We start from the raw sequence: 19,480 nt of genomic DNA on the forward strand, positions 1-19,480 counted from the left end.
TTTTTATTTATTTTTTTGTTAATCATTAAGTCAAAAAAAGAAAAGAAACGCGAGAGCGGGCAGTGATTGGCTAAGACACCCGGCAGCTGGCAGTACGAGCCACGGGCCTCAGCCCCGCCCCCGGGGTGACGAATCAGAAGAGAAAAAAGTAAGAAAACAAACCAAACAAACATCAACAACAGCAGGAGTGAGGAGGGTGGCATGGTGGCCGTCAGAGGAACCGGAGCTTTAACGCAGAGCTGTCTGAAACATCAGACTGGGCTGCGAGCGTCTGGCAGCGGGGACACGGCATGAAGCAGCCCGGGCTGCGGGCATCATGGCCGCTGTGACCGTCACCTCCCGCCGAACTATGACAGATTCAGTCGGGGTGTTGGAGCAGAGCGGCCGGGTCCTGGCTCCGGGGGGAAGCGGCCGGTCGGCGGAGACCTGGAAGAGACACATCATCCGTCAGCTGAAGCACCGAGACCGTAGCCAGCACGCCATGTTCCAGGACCTGATTCGCCTCTGTACGACAGACAAGTACAAGTTTTACCTGTTTGAACACAGTTACAGATGGGTTGGGTTTAGTTAACGCCCAGCATGTTCCAGATTTATGTTCGTTTTCCCTAACCGATCTCCATTTGAAAATCTGTTTACTTAACAGTTTCTTATAACAAGGCTGCGATTGAGATTATTCAGGCGTCAACTTCGAAGCAACTTCTGCAAAAACAAAAAAAAAAAAAAAAAAAGTTTTTTTTCAATGGAGTTTGGTACAGAGTACAAATTCTCGGTTGCATGCCTGGTAGAACACCAAAACGTTAATATTCAAAAACGCAGTCTTGTTTACTGCAGTCAGGAGTAAAATAAGAGTACAATAAGTTATTTATAAATTAGTCAAAATCCACTAAAAATTCTATTTAACAATTGATAATTACAAGGAGATGGGTTTTTTTTTAAGTTGCCTTAATTGCTATTCAGTAAAAGACACAGCGAACGTAATGCACTTAAGACTCTTTAAAGTATTATTCTTTAAACTGATTTGAGCCAAACTACATTTAAATCACTACGCATACAGAAAACTGAGTTATTTAAATGGAGATTGGTTCATAGAAATACTTCCTGGTGTCTTTCCTGGAAAAATGCTCAGAGGTTTATTGTAGTAGGCACTCCTGTAGAGTTCTTCAGTTGGAGATGAGCCAACCTTAATTTTAAAAATTCTTACTTTATTACACCTTTTATTATTATATACCTTGGTTTTCTCAAGTTTTCAGGAAAAGGCAAAAAGCAGAAGATTTCTGAATGGAGTTAGGTTCAGAGACTTAGTGCCTGGTAATCCAGAAAGTTTTATTGCCATCGCACCAATGGCAATAAGAGAACTAACAAAATTCCAGATTAGCTGAGTTTAGTTTTTGTCTGTTATGTTCCAAATGTAGTTTCAGAATGAAGTTTCAGTTCTCAGCTTTGAAATTACAATGCCAATGATAAATTTTAAGTTTTTTGAATATAGTCTGGCTCAAGTCTATCGAATAAATCCAACCCAATTCAAGTCCTGTCTTTAGTAAACTTTTTATTCTGTTGGCCTGACGAGCAGGTACGATGTCTCTGAACCAAACTCTGTTCAAAAAAACTTTGATAGTTTTTAATCATAAGTCTGATATCATGTGTTTTAATTTGTCAACCCTGAAATCCAGCTGTAAACATCCTACCTGATTTTACACCTGTTAAAACACAAAGTTTGCTGCAGGTGAATTTTTAAAAAAATTGGAGTTGAGACAAACTTTGTTTACTCATTTCATCCGCAGCACATATCCACACTGAGACTTTAAGCCCTTCCATCGACCCTATACCCAGCTTTAGTCATCAGAAGTTAAATGAATATTTTGACTAACTCTGACAGCTGCTCTGTTCACAGTAAATAAGTTCCTTTATTTTGTTGCCATTCAGAGACAGGAAATTGTCAGTAAACTAAACCTCATGTTGTTCCACTTCCTCTCAGAGGTGACTCATGTGTGACAGATTATTCGTCTGCAGTGGCTTTATCCTCTGCACACTGTTTGGCAGCGTCAGGGAAGGTGATGCTGATGGATGAAACATCTCTCTCCATCATCAGAGAACCACATGACCACCAGCATCAACCCACTGATCACACCTGACAGTACTGTGTGTGATAAACTGACCTTCAGGGAAGTGTCCACTGACACAAACAAGTCATGTAGGTTAAAGAGATGTTGGTGGACAGTGACTCAGACAAAAGCAAGTCACCCATGAAAGAATTCACAGGAAAAACGTGTCATAACTTAGTGCTATGTTGTCTGTCAGGGTTCAGGGTAAACAAAGGGGTTCAGAAAGAAGAAATACAGAAAGAAGGTGGAAGGGTATGTTGTTCTTATATAAAACACTTGCTTAAATAACTGATTTCATTTTACTTTAGGGAGAGGGTGAAACATAAACACTGTTGTTTATGTTTAGTATCTAATCTAGACATTGAATTAAAAAAAAAAAAAACAAAGCCAACAAAATCTTGTTCTTGTTGTTTTATGTCGTTGGGACATGAATTTTATTTTCTAATTTTAAAAAAAGACTTTTACTAGAAAGATGAGAAAGCAGGAATCATTAATTCGTCAGATTTTGTATGGAGTTTGGTGCAAATTTCTCTGTGACAGTGCTTTGAACAGAAACAAAAATCACAATTTACATTTTATTTTTCATCACTTAGCTCTCTAGCTAATGTTAGCATAACTAACAGCTCTTGTTGATGGTCAACACAGCTAGCATGCATTACTAGCATTTCCGCATCAGTTTAATTCATTTGTTCTGTGAATCTGCGGGTTCTTGAAATCTTGGAAGATTTTTTGCTCCTAATACTGTGTCACATTCCTCAGCTCAGGTGTTGTTACCTGAGACGGGAGATCTCTGAGTCTCAGGTCTCAGTTTTCTTCTGTCGACTTCACTGATTCTGTTTTTTGTTTTCAGACACTCAGCTGCTGGAGAAAACCAGTCTGGCCAAAGGGATACTGAGCTGCTCCATCAGGTAACTCACCTGGAGACACCTGAGCTGACCTTTGACACACACTGTACAGATTCAGCGTTCAGACTGTGTGCGTTTACAGTGTGTGTACATGTGATGATGCTGAGGGTATGTTTATTTTCTGTATCCAGATGCCCCTCCCCTGACAGCAGCAGCTCCATTTCCTCTCTGCTCCACCAGAAAAACCAGGTGGAGAAGACCACAGGAGAGGTGAGAGACAACAACACGCACCTGCACATAGAGCAACACCTGGTCACATAAGAAGTAAATCTCATCACATCTGACTGCATCAGACTGAGACTGACTCAGGATCAGTGTTCTGAGGTCGTACCTGTTAAATTCAGGTTTAATGACCCTGAGCAAGAGACTTTGGCTGGTGTGAGGCGTCCATGTTTATTTTTTCTGTATTATTTCCATCATGTCAAATCTGACATGATCTGTTGTTTCCATTCAGCCAAACTGTCCCATCAACAGCTGCTGAATCAGCTGTGATCAGCTCCTGTTTGCAGTGAGCCCATGGATGAACAGACAACTCTCACTGGATCACTGTGACACTGAAGGAAACTTAAAAACAGGAGGATTCTGAATGAAGTTCTGCAGCGGGTTTATTCTGAGATGTTTGTCTCTGGATGGACATCATCCAGAGATGATGAAACAGGAAGATTAAAGGACAGATCTAAGATTAAACTCCTGTCAGTCAAATCAGAATCACATGACCAGAATCACAGGGACATGAGTCCTCCTCACTCTTCTTCTGTGCCTCTGTTGTTTTGTTGCAGTTGGCCTATCAGGCAGTGGAGTTGCAGCAGGAGATTAAGATCAAGGAATGTGTTCTAGAGGAGCGCCATGTCAGGTGAGTAACACAGGCCACCTGTCAGCTCACCTGTCGCCTGCAGCTCTGACTGAACTGAGGTCTCAGCCAGTTTCAGACGAACCGACTATGGCCCTTAAATCAGACTGGGTCCTCCAGATCGTCACAGCTGATGGAACTGTTAGAAAACGGTTAAAGAATTAAGTCAGAATTTTAACTCATCTAATGACACAGTGTTAAAATGATAACAATATTAGGTCATGATCTTGTAACATTCTGAGTTTTTCTCAAATCATTCCGATTATTTCCTCTTATTATAATATCTCCTCAAAATAAACCTCAGTTTTCTAAAATCATTTTAAGTTTATTGTCGAAATCTTCCTAAAAATTCAGAACTAAAAACTCGCACAAACCTTTTTTTCTTGAAATATTCTGACTTTTGTTCTGCCTCTCGTTTATCAGGCTGGAGGAGGAAAGGCGCCGGCTGGTGGATGCGTCTGAGACCCATCAGGAGCTGCAGGAGCGGGTGAAGCAGGTTCAGGAGGAGAACGGAGCATTGAAGATGGAGTACGACGCCCTGCTGGAGCGACAGAGGGCGGCGGAGGCAAGACTCAGGGAGGAGAACATCAGAGGACACCACCTGCTGGAGGAAATGATCCACCTGAAACAGCAGGCTGCTGCTCGCATGAACAGCCGCAACGAGCGCAGGTCCAGGTACCTGAACGCACCTGTCCGTCACCCCTGAATACACCTGTAATACTGCAGTTAAAATCAGCGTACTGATTCCGTGGTGACTTGTCGATTTCTGGATTCGTGCTTGACCTGTGACGCTAACGTCTCGTTTCTTGATGTTTCCGTCAGAGCTCGTGAAGCAAACCTGCAGAAGGAGCTGCAGACCGCTGCCAGGTCAAAGGTCAACATAGACAGGTAAGATCCACGTCCAGCCAAGTCTAAATATTAAAAAGTATGTAGAAAAGTATTTTGAATATTTTGGAATATTGAGAGTTGATTTATTTCAAGAAAATAGAATATCACTGTAAATTTTCACAAAAAGTCGTAATATTCTGAGAAATATTTGGAATATTTCGGAATATTTTGAGGAGAAAAAAGTTGAAATACATTTAAAACAAAAGCAGCTTCCAAACACGACCCACAACAAGCTTTTACATAAGGAACCTACGGTTCTGTGTTTTTTCTCCCATGTTGTAAATATATTTTTGGAAGTGTTTTTGAGGAGATGAATGTTTCACAGAAACGATTGAAACGGTGACTGACGGACATTGTAGAGACAGTCAGGGACTTTTATTTTGGTAGTTTAACTTTGACGCACAGGATGTTGTGAGTGTGTGACGTTTATGTCACGTTTGATGTCGGTGTGTCGGCGTGTTTTGTGTTTCAGCTCTTCCAGCTCCGCTCCAACCTCCAGATCAACGTCCCCGAAGAACGAAGACCGGTCCACCGAGTCCACAGAACGAAAACACACCAGACTGTTCAGGTGAGACGTGTTTACACCTGAAACTCATCTGACCCTCTTATTAACTTATTAAACACAGGTTTTCTCTTTTTCTCAGATCGGCGTCGGCCACGTCTCCGAGGATCCTCACCTCCATCAAAGAGCTGTTCGAGTGAGTGCTCCCGTCCTGGTCAAGTTTCGGTTCTAATGAATTTTTATCTGTAATTAAAATTATAAATAAATTTGAAATTCTAAATAAAATTTTGTGATGAACTTTTATTGAAGCAGCAGCAGGTTCTGAACTGCTCCAGCACACAGCTGCACAGAAACGTTGTTTATGATGTAAAACAAATAATTTGAACTATTCAGAGAGACAAATATTTGTGTGTGTGTGTGTGATGTCAGCAGGAGGAGGCGTGGTCAATCAGTCTGCAGTCTCGAGGAGGACCTGATGTGTCCTGTTCGAATCTGTCTGTCTGCCAGAGTCCCTGCGAGAGCTCTACAAGTCCTGGTAATACACAATAACTTGGTGTTATAACTCGATGCGCATGCTGTGTGGACACACACAATCAGATCCTCAGCATGTTTCATGTCTGAGGACAGACCGGACTCAGGACTCTGAGGGGGGACGTCTCAGTCCTCTGGGACTGATTCTAACTTTGGGTCATAATCAGACCAGTGCAGCTGCAGGAGTCATAACGAGCTGATGAGCTTCGTTAGCAGCAGGTGAACAAAACTGCAGGATGTGAATCAAACCAATCAGAATAATTAATATCAATGTTTATTTATAATTTGGTTCTGATTGATCGTTTTGTTCAAACGAACTTTATGTTAATAAAGTTCGTTTGAACTGAACAGAGATTGTGGTTGAGGTGAAGGAGGAGTTGGTTTATTCATGAAAACACACACACACACACAGTGTGCCCCTGTGTTTGACAAAGACCTCCTCTGTCTTCGTCTCATTACCCATCATGCCTCTCTTTAAAGAAGCGGCAGGTTGTGTTTCCACATCACCTCCATGTCCTCACTGTGTTGAGCCTCATGCATGTCACAGCTGGAACTTAATGACCTGTGACCTGGTTCTTCTCAGTACCTGTGTGGTACTGGTTTTTGGAGCAACGTTCTTGTTGCGTTCCCACTGTGTTTATATTTTTACGTCCTTAAAAAATCGGCAGCAGGATGACGTGGGCTGGTTGGAGGGTGGGGTCAGCAGTTGAGGGACAGACAGCAGGTTCACTGGTTTACTCTGAATCCAGGTGCATCCAGCACTTTGCAGTTTTTCAGTTTTTTTCATTGAGATTCTTTTCTTTAACATGATGTTCACATGTGGTTCTCAGAAACTCGTTGTCGTTCTTCACTCGTCTTTTTTTTTTTTTTTGCAGCTCATGATGTCTGAAACGCTGCAGCTCTGTTTGCACTGAATGTTGAAACTTACTTCACGGTTGACTTTGTGACGCACCTGTGAGGCCAGGCTCAGGCCTCCACTGATTTCTGTTTTTATTTCACAGCCCAGAACAGAATTTGCTGCCTTGCTTGACACTGAACAAAAGAAGCTTTGAGGAAAAAGAATGAAAGTTTCCACCCGTCTCGTTCTGACAGGAGGCCCACGAGCAAGGCATCAACGCTGCGAGGTTCAGCTCGAGTTCAGATCTGTTGGCCACCGGAGGAACAGACCGGGTCGTCAAACTGTGGGAGGTCAGAGCAGGTAAACTGATCTCCGGTCAGTTTGTCATTATAATTCATTTTGACGTTGGCGTGAACTCGCTGCTGTCGTCACCAGGCTCGCTGACCCACAGAGCGACGCTGGACGGCAGCACAGAGGGGATCACCTGCATCGACTTCGAGCCGAGGGTGAGTGAAACACCTGAACCTGAAACTGAACTCACCTGTGCTGGAACCACCTGAGCTCTGACTCTGATCACACCTGGTCGTTAAAGGAGCAGTCTGATGTTTCTCTGATACACATTGATTTCTTGATTTCAGGGTTTGTTGATCCTCGCGGCGTCCTACGATAAGTCAGCCTTGTTGTGGCGACTGGACGACTCCGTTCCCAAGGTAACAATGATAATTTTATCGCATCACCTTATTTAACGTGCTACTTTACCAATTAAGATTGTCTCACCTGTCTCACCTGTCCGTCCACCTGTCAGTTGACTCTGACGGGTCACAGCAGGAAGGTAACGGCTGCGAGGTTCAGCAGTTTATCCCATCAGGTGGTGACAGGAAGTGCAGACAGAACCATCAGACTGTGGGACCTGCAGAGAGCTGCCTGTGAGTCACACTGATCAATGATCAATGGCTGATCACCGATCAACACCTGGTCGGTGTGTTGCTAACTGGTGGACCTGTCTGTGCAGGTGTGCAGGAAGTTGAAGTGGCGTCGTTCTGCAGCGACCTGGTCTGTTCTGAGAACTGCATCATCAGCGGACACTACGACTGTAAGATCCGAGTCTGGGACGCCAGGTGACTCTTCACTCTTTCATCACTTCACTTATTCAAAGCCTCCTCATGTTATGCTGATCACTTTACCACTTCATCACCATCATCACTTCATTTCTGCACTTCATTGTCAGGCCTGACATCGAGCTCTCCTCACGAATCCGCTTCGCTTTCTTTCAGTAGAATCATTAGAATCAGGTTCTGATGCCGAGCACATCACATCGCACAACGTCAGGAAACATCAAACGCTCATGTTCATCGTCGTGGAAACAGGAGAACCACAGTAAAAACGCAGTAGAAATATCGTAGAAACACAGTAGAATCATGTCTCTGTTGGCTGCAGCTCTGCTCTGACTGATGGCTGTAATTTAGACCCCTGACACCTCTCATTCATCCTCACAGCCATCTCCACGGCGACTCCCCGTCTTCCTCTGTTGCTTAGCAACAGCTCAGCCTACAGGACATGCCCCCCCCCCCACCCCCCACCCCACCCCACCCACCCACACCTACCCCCTGCAGTCTGACCCAGCAGATGATTGGCAGCTCTGTCCACCAAACACACACCACCATCCACACTCCCCGCTCCTGATTGGACAATAAGATCGTTCAGTGGTCTGTGATTGGCCAGATTTTAATAATATGATCATCATGATAGCTTATATTTATAGAGTGTTTGATCAGTGACACTTTACATCATAAATTATGATCAGTTAAAATCAATAAAATCAGATTCATTAACTGTTAACTAGTGACATTATTATGTTCTCTGGTTGGTCAGTGAACATCTAACCTGATATTCACATTTATTCTTCCACATTTAAACTGAGCTTAAAACGTGTCGTTTTATAGGTGAAGTCTGGTGTAAAGAGGCTGCAGTTGGTTCCTTTCAAAAGATGATGATTTTCCCATTTTTGTATTTACTGTATGTTGTTAAAATCAAATGGACGTTCTACTGATTAATTGAATCAGCGTTACAGTCAGATGTCCGGTGTGAGTCTGAAATCCAAAGGTAATAGTTGGTGTGTTTTTGATGAACAGAGAAATTTAAATCATTTAAACTCAAATAATCTCTGATTCATTACAAGTTTCTTAACATAAACGTCTTTCTCGTCGCATGTTGAATGGTTTGTTTGTCTCTGCTGGGCTGACAGAATGGCTTCAGATCTGATTCAGAGAAAAGAATTCAGATTTTCAGGTGACCAATCAATCACTGTCCCACGTTCGGCAAAGGAAACTTTTCAGGAAACTTTGAGGAAATGAGGAAAAAAAAATCCAGATGTTTTTGTGTGAGTTTAAACACATTGAAGTTAATTCAAGGTGACATGTTGTAATTCAGGGCAGAGAGCTGCGTCCAGGAGCTTCCTGCTCAGGGTAAAGTCACCTCACTGGACCTCAGCGCCGACCATCGTCAGCTGCTCAGCTGTTGCCGCGACGACTGCCTCCAGCTGGTCGACCTGAGGAGATGGAGCAACGACCGCATGTGCTTCAGGTATAAACGTCGGAATCTAATAAAGTTTGTGTGTGTGCTCAATGCAAAGAGCTGTGACTGACTGTGTGTTTCTGTCTCCGTCAGAGCTGAAGGGTTTAAATGCGGCAGCGACTGCACCAAAGCCGTGATCAGGTGGGTTCGCTGGTCCTGGTCTTTACAGCCTGGGTGGTGTGTTAGAGAGGCCTGGTTTGTGTTTGGGATTTGAGAACCTGCTGATACAGCGAGCTGATGTGGAGTCAGTGCTCTGTTTGCTCCAAAGGAAACAATAAGAAAAAACCTCAGGTCTCAGGTGTGTTCAGGTTGTGATCATATACAATGAAATATCATTTACACATGTTGTGTTTGCGTGTTGCGTGTTAAACAGCTTGAAAGTTGTAACATCCGTCCTGGTTTTTTCTTTCTAAACTTTCAAAACCACTTCCCAGGAAAAAGTTCGGAAACTGTTAAAGAGTAAGCGTTTGGTTAAATTTGATTAAACAAAAAATCTCTGAAGTTTCTCTTCAGGTTTTCATCAAATGGCTGAAAAGTTGTGAAAACCATTTTTACTTAAGATTTACTGTTAAAAACACTGCAGCAGCAGTCAGGTGATCCTGGACCGCCAATGCTCGCCGGACTGAGGTGAACTCGTGGTCCAGGCCTCCGGATGAGCTGTAACCTTGAGTTTGTGTGTTCAGGTAAAGATTCTGGATCAGTGTGTGAAACACTGGAGGAGGTGGAGGCGCCATGATGAGAGCAGAGTGTGTGCCCAGGTTCATTCAGAGTATAATTTATTTGTGATCAGTATTTGTGTTTTTAGTCACCTGATATCGATCAGCGGGTCTGTGATCAAACCACCAGAAAACAGAGATAAAAACAGAGGAAGATGGACGGACAGAGAGAAAGATGAGGGATGAGATGAGAGCTCCACGGCTAATTTTCTGCAGTTTCCATGACGACAGCAGGACCAGGATGCTTTGTGTCTGTTCAGCTCTCTGACAGAAACACTGATACACACACACTGACAGTTAGGGTTCCCTGAGATGTTCTCTCTCAGATCGAACGCCAGCCTGCAACACACGAAAAATGACTTTTTTATCACATACGTGTAGATCCCAACACCGTCAGTCACTTCCTCATGTCTGAAGCTTGGTCATGTGATCAGGCGGGATCCAGCTTGGATGTTTGGACATTGTTTGGATGATCGGGGGAAATGTAGTTTTTTAGGTGTGGGGACCCCTGATTGTATGAACCTATCAGTAAAAAGTCTTTAAGAAAAAACTTGAGATTCTATGTTTTGAAGCAGCTGATTTTCCAGAATTAACTTCTTAAAGCTTCTGACTGAAAATATCGACAGAGGTCCACCAAAGCCAAGTAGATAATAATTTATCATTTGAAACTTTATTTTAAATATTTGTTCAACTCTGTTTTACTGTAATTAATCTGCAGGAAGTCAAGTCGTTTCATCATCTTAGCATACATCAGCGGTGTAGGAACTTACCAACGTTTTATACTGTTAGGACGATTCTCTCTCAGTCTAAACCAACGCTCTCTCTCTTCAGTCCAGACGGTTGTTTTGTGGCGGCTGGTTCAGCAGATGGCACCGTTTACATCTGGAATGTCTCGACCAGCAACCTGGAGACCTGCCTACCTGACAAACACAGGTATAAATCAGCTGATCAATGCGTGCACCAATCAGTTCAAATCAGGTTTGGAAGGTTTTATTTAGTTTTCATGTAAATCTCTACAAGGTTTAATAGAAAGATGAGAGGCACCAGAGCGCTTCCCTGAGGAACCCCAAACCTTATGAAAGCCGTAAGAACAGGAAACAGCACACACTGTAGGTCTGAACCCAGAGTACAAGAAAAAATAACACAGGAGTGTATAAAAAAAGAGCTTTACATCAGCACTTCTAGCTGCTTTTCTCATGGTGTTGCAACATGATATATATAGTCAGTGGACATACTGATGAATAGTTGCACTCTGTATAATGTACTAAATGTTAAACTGCTCCTGTGAATCTCTATAAGGTTTAATAGAAAGATCAGAGGCTCCAGGATGCTTCCCTGAGGGACTCCACGTTATTAAACCTAATGTTGGACTGTTCCTTTAACAGCCCCCCTCTCCTCCCTCTTTAGTTCATCCATCAGTGCTGTGTCCTGGTCTCTGTCCGGCGAATACGTCGTCAGCGTGGACAAGAGTAGGCGGGCTGTCCTCTGGAGCGACATCTGAAACAGCCAGTGCACAAGAATAACATTCCCACCTGGAAAAACAAACTGATCATAGAGCTGTTTTAGGGATTTTTAAGCTGTTTGTTGATTGGACAAAAGGGACGCAAAAAATTTTCTACTTTTTTGCAGTGCAGTGCAATTTTTTGTGTTTTTTTTTTTTTAGCATAACTGAGGAACATTAACCGAGACATTAAGGGAAAGCACAAAGAGTTTCTACCAACATTAAGCTTCTTTTTGTGGAATATTAAATGAAAAAACTGCAAAAAAGAAAAGAAATGAAATGAAATGGGAAGACACTCACATCATGGCGACCAAAACCTGAATAACAGCAGGAAAAAGGGAAATCGAGAAAATGTGGAAAAACAAACGGGTGCAGGTTTTTTGTTAAAATGTTTTACTTTTTTGGTTTTTGAGTGTGGCGTGTTCAGGGAGTGAAATGTGGGGTTTTATTTCTTGTATGATGTGCTGGGTGACAGTCGGAGCTGCCCGCCATGTCCTTGGGCTTGATGACTGTTAAGAACAGGTGGTTGCACAGAACTCCCCAAAGTGGTGTCCTGTTTTCTGTCTAGTTAACTGTTGATATCAGCCTGGTGAAGACAGTTTGACCGCCGACGTCTCTGTTTCTGAGGACAGAGGTCGGACTTGATGTGGATCTGCAGTCAGAGTTGTACTGAAAGTCAGAGGTGTAAGAGTGTGAAGAGGACACAGTCCAGAGACCAGAGGCAGATTCGGAGGTTTCATGGAGAACTGATTGGTCAGCGGGTGACGTACAGCTGGAGCTCAGGCTCAGGTTTGTTTGCCCTCCTCAGACAGGCTCTGTGCAGGTCCTGAAAAGTCTTAAAAAAAACCGTTGAGCTTTTCAGTTTCCACCAGAAAAGAATGATTCGGTGGAATGACAGACTTTAGGCGGTTGTCTTTAGCGCACGCAGCCTCCTCTGGATGGAAGCGCGACATGTGAGCCCTCATCCATCCATCCGTTTTCTATACCACTTTATCCGTCAGGGTCGCGGCGGAGATGGAGCCTATCCCGGCTGACTACGGGCGAGAGGCCCGGTTCACCCTGGACCGGTCGCCAGTCAATCGCAGAGCCGACACGCAAAGACAGATAACTACACACGCACACACTCACCTAGGAGAACATGCAAACTCCACACAGAGGAGCTCAGACCGGGGTTCGAACCCGGAGCCCTCATGTTGCTGGTATTGCCACAGTACTTTAGCTTAGTGCGGCAAAGTTTGCCATGAAAACCAAAATGCATCCACGCGCTCGCTCTAAGCCCAGATGGAGCTGGATGGATTGGCTGGTTGCTGGTTAATGGTTTTTCTTCGTCCATTTCGCCTCTCGTCTTGCTATCATAGTAAGCTCGCTCGCTGGTTCTGTTACAGGGTGTTTTGTTATGATTGTTAGTCAACAGCTCCGCCTCGCGGTTAAATCCTGTATGACACAGTAACTGGAGGAGTCACTGTTGTGTATTACAGTAAAAAAAAAAATCTTCGGACATTTAATAATCGACTCATAATCGTCCATAATATAATCGCGATTAATCTATAATCGATTTTTTTCACCACCCCTACCGCCCTTCCGTCCATCTTCTATAGCTCATCCGGTTCAAGGTCGTATTTAATGATTAATTAATGATATTATTAGGAGTGATCGTTATACAGCAGGGAAATGTGACACGAATGTCAGTAATTCCAGGCCTTATCGTCCCCACTGCTTCTGACTGATATTGTTCACGTGTTGGCAGTGAAGGCATCGACCTGTGGAATTATAAGGCTTTAACACATCTTACATGTACACGCAGAAACCCTGTCAGCGCAGGCTTTTCCTCACAGGTGTAGAGAAAAACTGAAATTCAGAAGCAGCCGGAGAAACAAACATCTGAGTCTGGACGTTTATCGTGACAAATCCATCTGATGCAGAAGAGTCAGGGTGAGGAGTTTCATGTATTCTGGTTCTGGATCCTGAAGTGTGACTGCTCCGCAGCGCTGCAGGTCTCAGCCTTGGATTTACATTTAAAAGGCGTGTGCATTAATCCTCTGTTTGGCCGCTCGGCTTTGAAGAGGGAAAGTCAGCAGCTTCAAAGGGAAAAGTCGAGAGCCGGAGGCGCCGATGGAGTCTGAACACAGAGAGAGAGAGGAAGAGCACAGACACGAAGCCGAGAGATTTACGTCCCTTTAAATCAGCTGCTGTAACATCCAGAGCTGATCAGCTGATCTGATGCGTGTCAGCGTTTTCAGACAAACACGAAGATGTTAGAGCTTCTGGCCTTTTTCTGAAACACTCGCGTTGCTGCCTTTTCCACCTGAGAGAGAGGAACTTCATCACCCACAAAAATCCTCTGTCTCTTCCATGAACTGTTCCAGAAAATGTTTACAGTTATTGGTCATTTTTTTATAAACGTATTTCTGTTGTTTGTTTCCACTGAACCTACTGATTTTTATTATTTTTAATATATATTCAGGTCAGAGGCTCCTGATGGTGAAATCCCTTTTTGCTCTGCTGCCTTTGGTTTGATTCTTTGCTTTTTTTGTTTGAGGCTGTTCTGTTTGTTGTGTTATTTATTCAGTGAAACTGTTTCTCTGTTTGACCTTTTGTGACCTGTATTGATTTTTTTTTTGAGGGACTGAGGGAAGATGCTGTTGAAACAGGCATCGGTCCTGAGCTCAGAGACAAACTGCTGCTTCAGATCAGGCCTCAGGTAAACTCACGTCTGTAGTCACCTGAGGAGCTTCTGTAGCTCTGACGTCACACTGCTTCTGGTTTTTACTCTGAGACGGCAGACATTATTCATATTTTTCTATGTGAACGTCTTTGGACTGGGATATGGAGGGTTAAAGATGATTTAACAACAAAGACTCTAACTGTAAATTGACGGCCATCGTGAAACTGAAAACATCTCTGATGTAGAAGAAGACAGAACACGAACAGAGACTCTCAGCTGATGTCGCTCTGACTTTAGATTTTCTGTTTTCTGATGTTTACACTCTGCAGCTGTAACCGATGATCCAACTGTCTTTACTCCTAATAAACTCTGGTTCCTAACCGTCTGTCCTTCGTCCTGTCGTCTCCTCGCTTGTCTCTGCTTTCAGGCGTTTTTCATGACAAACCGTTGAAGTCTCATCGTCGCATTTTAAAAATACGGGGTGATGATGATGATGATGAGGAGGAGGAGGAGAAGAAGCTTCAGCGCTGGAGGCCGTTTCACACTGAGGTCATTAATGAAAAACACGAAGCAGCTGCTGCCTCTGACCTGGCCGACCGACCGACCCGACCACCAACCCACAGAAACCGATCGCTGCCCTGAGCTGAAGGACTGATAATATGCAGCAGAGTAACTGAGACCAGGATCAACAGTCCAGCCCTGAGAAAACTTAAAGGCTTCACCACAAAATTCCTGAAATGTTCTGTGGCATCATCGGGGCCATCGCTTCTACCTTTTGGTCGGGCTCATTGTGTCCTCTGACTGACAAAACCCACATGGGACAAAATCTCAATCTCTCATCTGAGTCTCCTTCTCCTGATCATTTATGGACCAGGCCTATTTTATTGCCCTGGATTTTGCCTCTGAGGCAACATACGTACTGCTACCTCAAGGGCTGAATCCAAACCTGATCCTAACCCTCTGGATACTTACACACCCATGTGCACCCTCATCATGTCAGATAAATATAAAATAAATATGGTATATATTATAATTATTCAGTTTTACTTCTTTGCATCCATTTTGCCATGGATTATGGGTAATTTTTCAAGCAAGCTGGAGTCTGTGGTGAAGTCTGGACTTTGTTTTGACTCTATAAATCTTCCATACAGATGCCTTAAACTCTGCTCTGTTTTTCTCTGCAGGCTGTTTTCTGCTCTGAGGCAGTTTGACGTCTGAGTCCGGAAAATCTGTGAAGTTTAGAGCTAAAATATAAAGGAATATTTTTTATTTATTTACTGAAGGACAGACGGGTGGAGGGATGATGGAGGTCAGAGTCCAGCTCTCAGCTTGATGTTAATGTCACAGACAGAAATAAAATCTGTCCTGTGGGTGTTTCATGTTTTAACACATTTTACTGCTAATGAGTCTGACAGCAGAGAGAGAGAGAGAGACAGAGGCAGGCAGGCGGTGAGGGAGGGAGGGAGGGAGGGAGGAGGGTGAGTTAAAGAGGAGGAGCAGCAGAGTGGTGGATTCAGTCAGTCGTTCCGTGCATTGGAGCTCAGATGGAGGTTTTTCCGTGAGCTGAGAAGAATCTGACGACATGAGGACGTCTTCCTGAGAGAGAGAGAGAGAGAGAGAGACATCCTCCCCTCAGTTTCCACGGTGACGGCATCCCTACATCCTCCTCCTCCTCCTCCTCCTCCTCCTCCATCATCTCTCCGTCCGGCTGCTGTCAGCTTGTTGGCGTCGTCAGGATGGGAGATAAAGGAACCAGGTAAGGTGTGTGTGTGTTTGTATATATGTGTGAGTGTGTGTGGGGGGGTAACACACCCTGATAAGCGTGTGTGTGTTTTCATACAGTGCTGCTGTTTGTGATTTATGGTTCCTTCACATTGTTCCGCTGCTGGGTCCTCACAGAACCTTTAAATGCAAATACACGGGAGGTGTGTGTGTGTGTATGTGTGCGTGCGTGCGTGCGTGCGTGTGCTGTTGTTGTAACATTACATAACGTTCTGTCAGAACCTCCAGCAGTGTGACGTCTCTGAGCACTGATGGTTTCTTCTTCTTCTTTTTTTTTCTTACATTTTTGCCTTTATTTTGATAGTACAGACAGACAGGAAACATGAGCCTAAAGGGGGGTGGGGGGTGGCAGCCATTGTCGGGCAAGTTACTTGAAAAATGTAATCGATTACTCATTACTTCGTACTAGTTTACAAAGTCAATGAGTTGTTTGACTTATTACCGTTGACCTCCATCACACGGTGGTTTATGGGAAACCTGGATTTGTAAACTCATGATCTTAATTAGTTTGTGTGTGATTCTTACATTTGATTCCCGGCTGAGTCCAGTACCATGTACCAGACCAGTCTGTCCCCTGACACAGAGAGCAAACTGGTATTTACCCTGAGTCAAACTCCTCCGAAGGTCCCTCTGCACTGGGGGATTCTGGGCCGTCTGAGACAGGGGTGGACAATCCAGAACAGCGGCCCCAGATCTCAGAAATTCGAATTCTCACAGTGTGACACGGCTACGACCCACAAATACAAGCCAACCAATCAGAACACGTTGCAACTCCACGATGGAGGTGACTGAGACTCTGAGGTTTTGGAGTCTAACTGACTCAGACCTGAACACAGACCTGAAACACATGTTGATGTGATTCAGTGTGACGTCCCTTCCTGAGGACATCCTTATCTGTGACATCCATCCAGAATGAACCTGCTGCAGAACTTCATTCAGAATCCTCCTGTTTTTAAGTTTCCTTCGGTGTCACAGTGATCCAGTGGGAGTTGTCTGTACATCCATGGGTTCACTGCAAACAGGAGCTGATCACAGCTGATTCAGCAGCTGTTGATGGGAGAGTTTGACTGAATGTGAAGAAACATAGGCTTAAAACAACTCTTAACAGAGCTCAGGCAGACAGCAACACTCACTGAATTAATGGGCTGCAGTTGTCTCGGTTTTGTCTGTGGGAAGGTTCAAGGTTATAGACGAATCAAATCGTGTTGGGTAATCAAAGAGGCAATAAACCCACGTAATAAACAGGAGGTTAGCAATATTCAAATAGACATGATAGGAAATTACATGCAGAAAAAGAGAAGGAGGCTGAACCGGCTGTTTGCAGCTGAGTTAGTTCACCTGGTGGCTACAGACCTGCTCATATCACCAGGCTGTTTATTTTTAAAGATATTAGTAGTAGTATTTCGCTTAAGTTAATTTAGTCATTTACTATATGAAGACTTTATTTTACAGTCCTTACAGTTCCTGTCCTTGTGTTATGTTTATCGCCTCAAGCTTGAATCGTAAATGGATTTTATTTCCTGGTCTTTGACCCGGTCTTACTCTGACAGAGACAGACCTCTGAACCACTTCACTACCGCAAAACTGCCACAGTTTTAATGAAACTGCTCTGTTAACTTCAGCCTCACTGACCCTTTTTGTGTTTTTAATGGTGCAGAGGTTCTTTAAGTTGTTGTGGTTCCACACAGAACCTGATTCAGACTCTGCTCTGGTTGATATTGTGTTGTATCTGAGTGCTGAGTGTGTTTCTGTGTTTGCAGGCTGAATGATCTGACTGTGTTGTGTCAGGAGAATATTAATGAGTTCAGTGTGATCAGTGGGACATACAGAGCAGCTCAGACTCAAAGCTGCTGGAGAGTTTTACAGAAGCACAGAGAAACTGAAATATTGTCTCTTCTGATTCCCGATTCAACCAAACCTCCTTTAGTAAATGAAGAGTTCTGAGAGGGCAAGTGTAATTTTATTTTATGGCCCATCAATCAAAAATAACACACTTGGAGAAAAAAAAAGCCAGTAGATTTTTTTTCAGGTTTCTACTAAACCTTTGAGGAAAGACACATTCAGAAATATTCAGAGAAACCACGCGGCTCTGTGAAGTTGTACTCGAGATATTTCAGTCTGAACCATCATGGAGCCACCAAAGTTTGCCAGGAATTAATCTGTAATTGTGGCTTGTTTTTATTTTATAACTTGTCCTAAAGCCCTTTTGTCTTGTAGTCTAAAGGTGCTGGACTAATGAACCTGCCAACAGTTTTTGGATCAGCAGCTCACAGATTTATGGGGGAGCTGAGCTGTGCCAGGCCTTCAAGTAATTAGAGTGGTTTTGAGTTTTGGCAGCAGTGGACAGACACGGGGTCACTGAGGAGCCTGACGATGAAGAGGACATCCGTAACATAGACGTCAGTCCGTCCTACGTCTGAGATCTCCTCTGTCTCCTGAGCTTTCTCTGGTGTAGTTGTTTGCAGCTCTGTGGACAGTAAATATTAATAATTGATATGAAGTTCGGTTCATGTTATACTGTGATCATTCTAAACTAAGATGGTGAACACGGTAAACAGTATGTTGGCGAGCTGGTGTTAGCATTTAGCTCCAAGCACCGCTACAGCACAGCTTGACAGCTGTTAGCATGGCTTTTAGTCTCATTTCCTGTTAAAGAGTTTTTTAATGGAGGTTTTCTTTCTCTGGATCGAGGGTCTATGGATAGAGGGTGTAGGACTGGGAGCCTGGGTGGAGGACTGGGTGGGAGCCTGGGTGGAGGACTGGGAGACAGGAAACAAACCACAGATGCCCAGTTTAGCTCAGAAACAATGAATCACATCCTGCGATGAGCGACAGCTGCTTTTCTAACAACAATTCTGGGATATGAAACATTTCACAGCTTTTATTTTGGTGAAAATAGGGAGAAACCAGCTGTGAGGTCAGACCCCCCCACCCCCCACCCCATCCCCACGTGTCGTGTCATGTTCTGTGTTATCTCTGTGTTCAGGTGTCAGTGTGAGTCTCTGCTGTGCTCTCAGTATCGGGGGAGTCTTCAGTTGTCTCCCATTGCAGCGAGCTGACACAACAATCAGATATTGATCAGTCAGTCAGCGCTGAGCATCCACCCGATCGATCGGATGAACAGAGGCTGAACGCAGAAGCTCTGCAGCTACAAAAAACCACTTCAACTGCAGATTTCATTTTCTGACGGACGAAAGATTTCCATGTTTAAATTAAAGTAACTTTTCCAAAGAGTCAAGAAAAAAAAACGCTGTCAGCGTTCAGTTTTTGTGGCTCATGTTAGAGTTAATACACAGACCTGTTCATTTGTAAGTTTTCTGGGAATGTTCCAGGTGACAGGTGTTGTTTACCTGTCAGTATCAGACTACAGCAGTTGAGACACAGGATGCTCAGTGGATCAAACTCTGCTTTACCACAGGTACCTGTTCACCTGTCACTCACCTGTTTTTTAGGACACCGTTCAGCTTCTGATCATGGATGTTTGACTGCTGAGATCAGTCCTCACTAATATCCGACTTAAAATCATGTTAACATCACAACCACGGCAGCTGATAATCTCACGTTAGCTTAGCGTTTTGTAAACATTGTGGTGTTCCCGTGGTTTTGTCTCGGCTGTTCTGTCTCTG

At 43.8% G+C, this 19,480-nt stretch overlaps 2 protein-coding genes across 3 annotated transcripts in view; both read left to right on the plus strand.

Moving 5' to 3' along the window:
* LOC121186827 (protein Atg16l2) lies at positions 1–14,457 on the plus strand. Of its 2 annotated transcripts, none has more exons than XM_041045644.1 (18): positions 1–506; positions 2,953–3,010; positions 3,139–3,217; positions 3,787–3,860; positions 4,281–4,532; positions 4,680–4,745; positions 5,218–5,313; positions 5,390–5,443; positions 5,680–5,782; positions 6,871–6,976; positions 7,052–7,122; positions 7,255–7,326; positions 7,422–7,542; positions 7,629–7,734; positions 9,047–9,199; positions 9,284–9,331; positions 10,738–10,839; positions 11,314–14,457. In XM_041045644.1, the coding sequence occupies exons 1-18, from the start codon at positions 317–319 to the stop codon at positions 11,405–11,407; spliced, it is 1,845 nt and encodes a 614-aa protein (XP_040901578.1). In that variant the 5' UTR covers positions 1–316; the 3' UTR covers positions 11,408–14,457. The 2 variants fall into 2 exon arrangements, with proteins under 2 accessions (XP_040901578.1, XP_040901577.1); XM_041045643.1 differs by having other exon boundaries at positions 5–506; positions 5,677–5,782.
* arrb1 (arrestin, beta 1) overlaps positions 13,992–19,480 on the plus strand; it is a 16,684-nt gene continuing 11,195 nt past the window's right edge. The window contains exons 1-2 of the mRNA XM_041045645.1: positions 13,992–14,108; positions 14,500–15,828. Of these exons, the coding sequence (XP_040901579.1) occupies positions 15,809–15,828 (20 nt within the window). The 5' untranslated portion in view covers positions 13,992–14,108; positions 14,500–15,808. The remainder of the gene's footprint in view (positions 14,109–14,499; positions 15,829–19,480) is intronic.

The sequence above is a fragment of the Toxotes jaculatrix genome, chromosome 9 (assembly GCF_017976425.1).
Source record: "Toxotes jaculatrix isolate fToxJac2 chromosome 9, fToxJac2.pri, whole genome shotgun sequence".
Taxonomy (NCBI): domain Eukaryota; kingdom Metazoa; phylum Chordata; class Actinopteri; family Toxotidae; genus Toxotes; species Toxotes jaculatrix.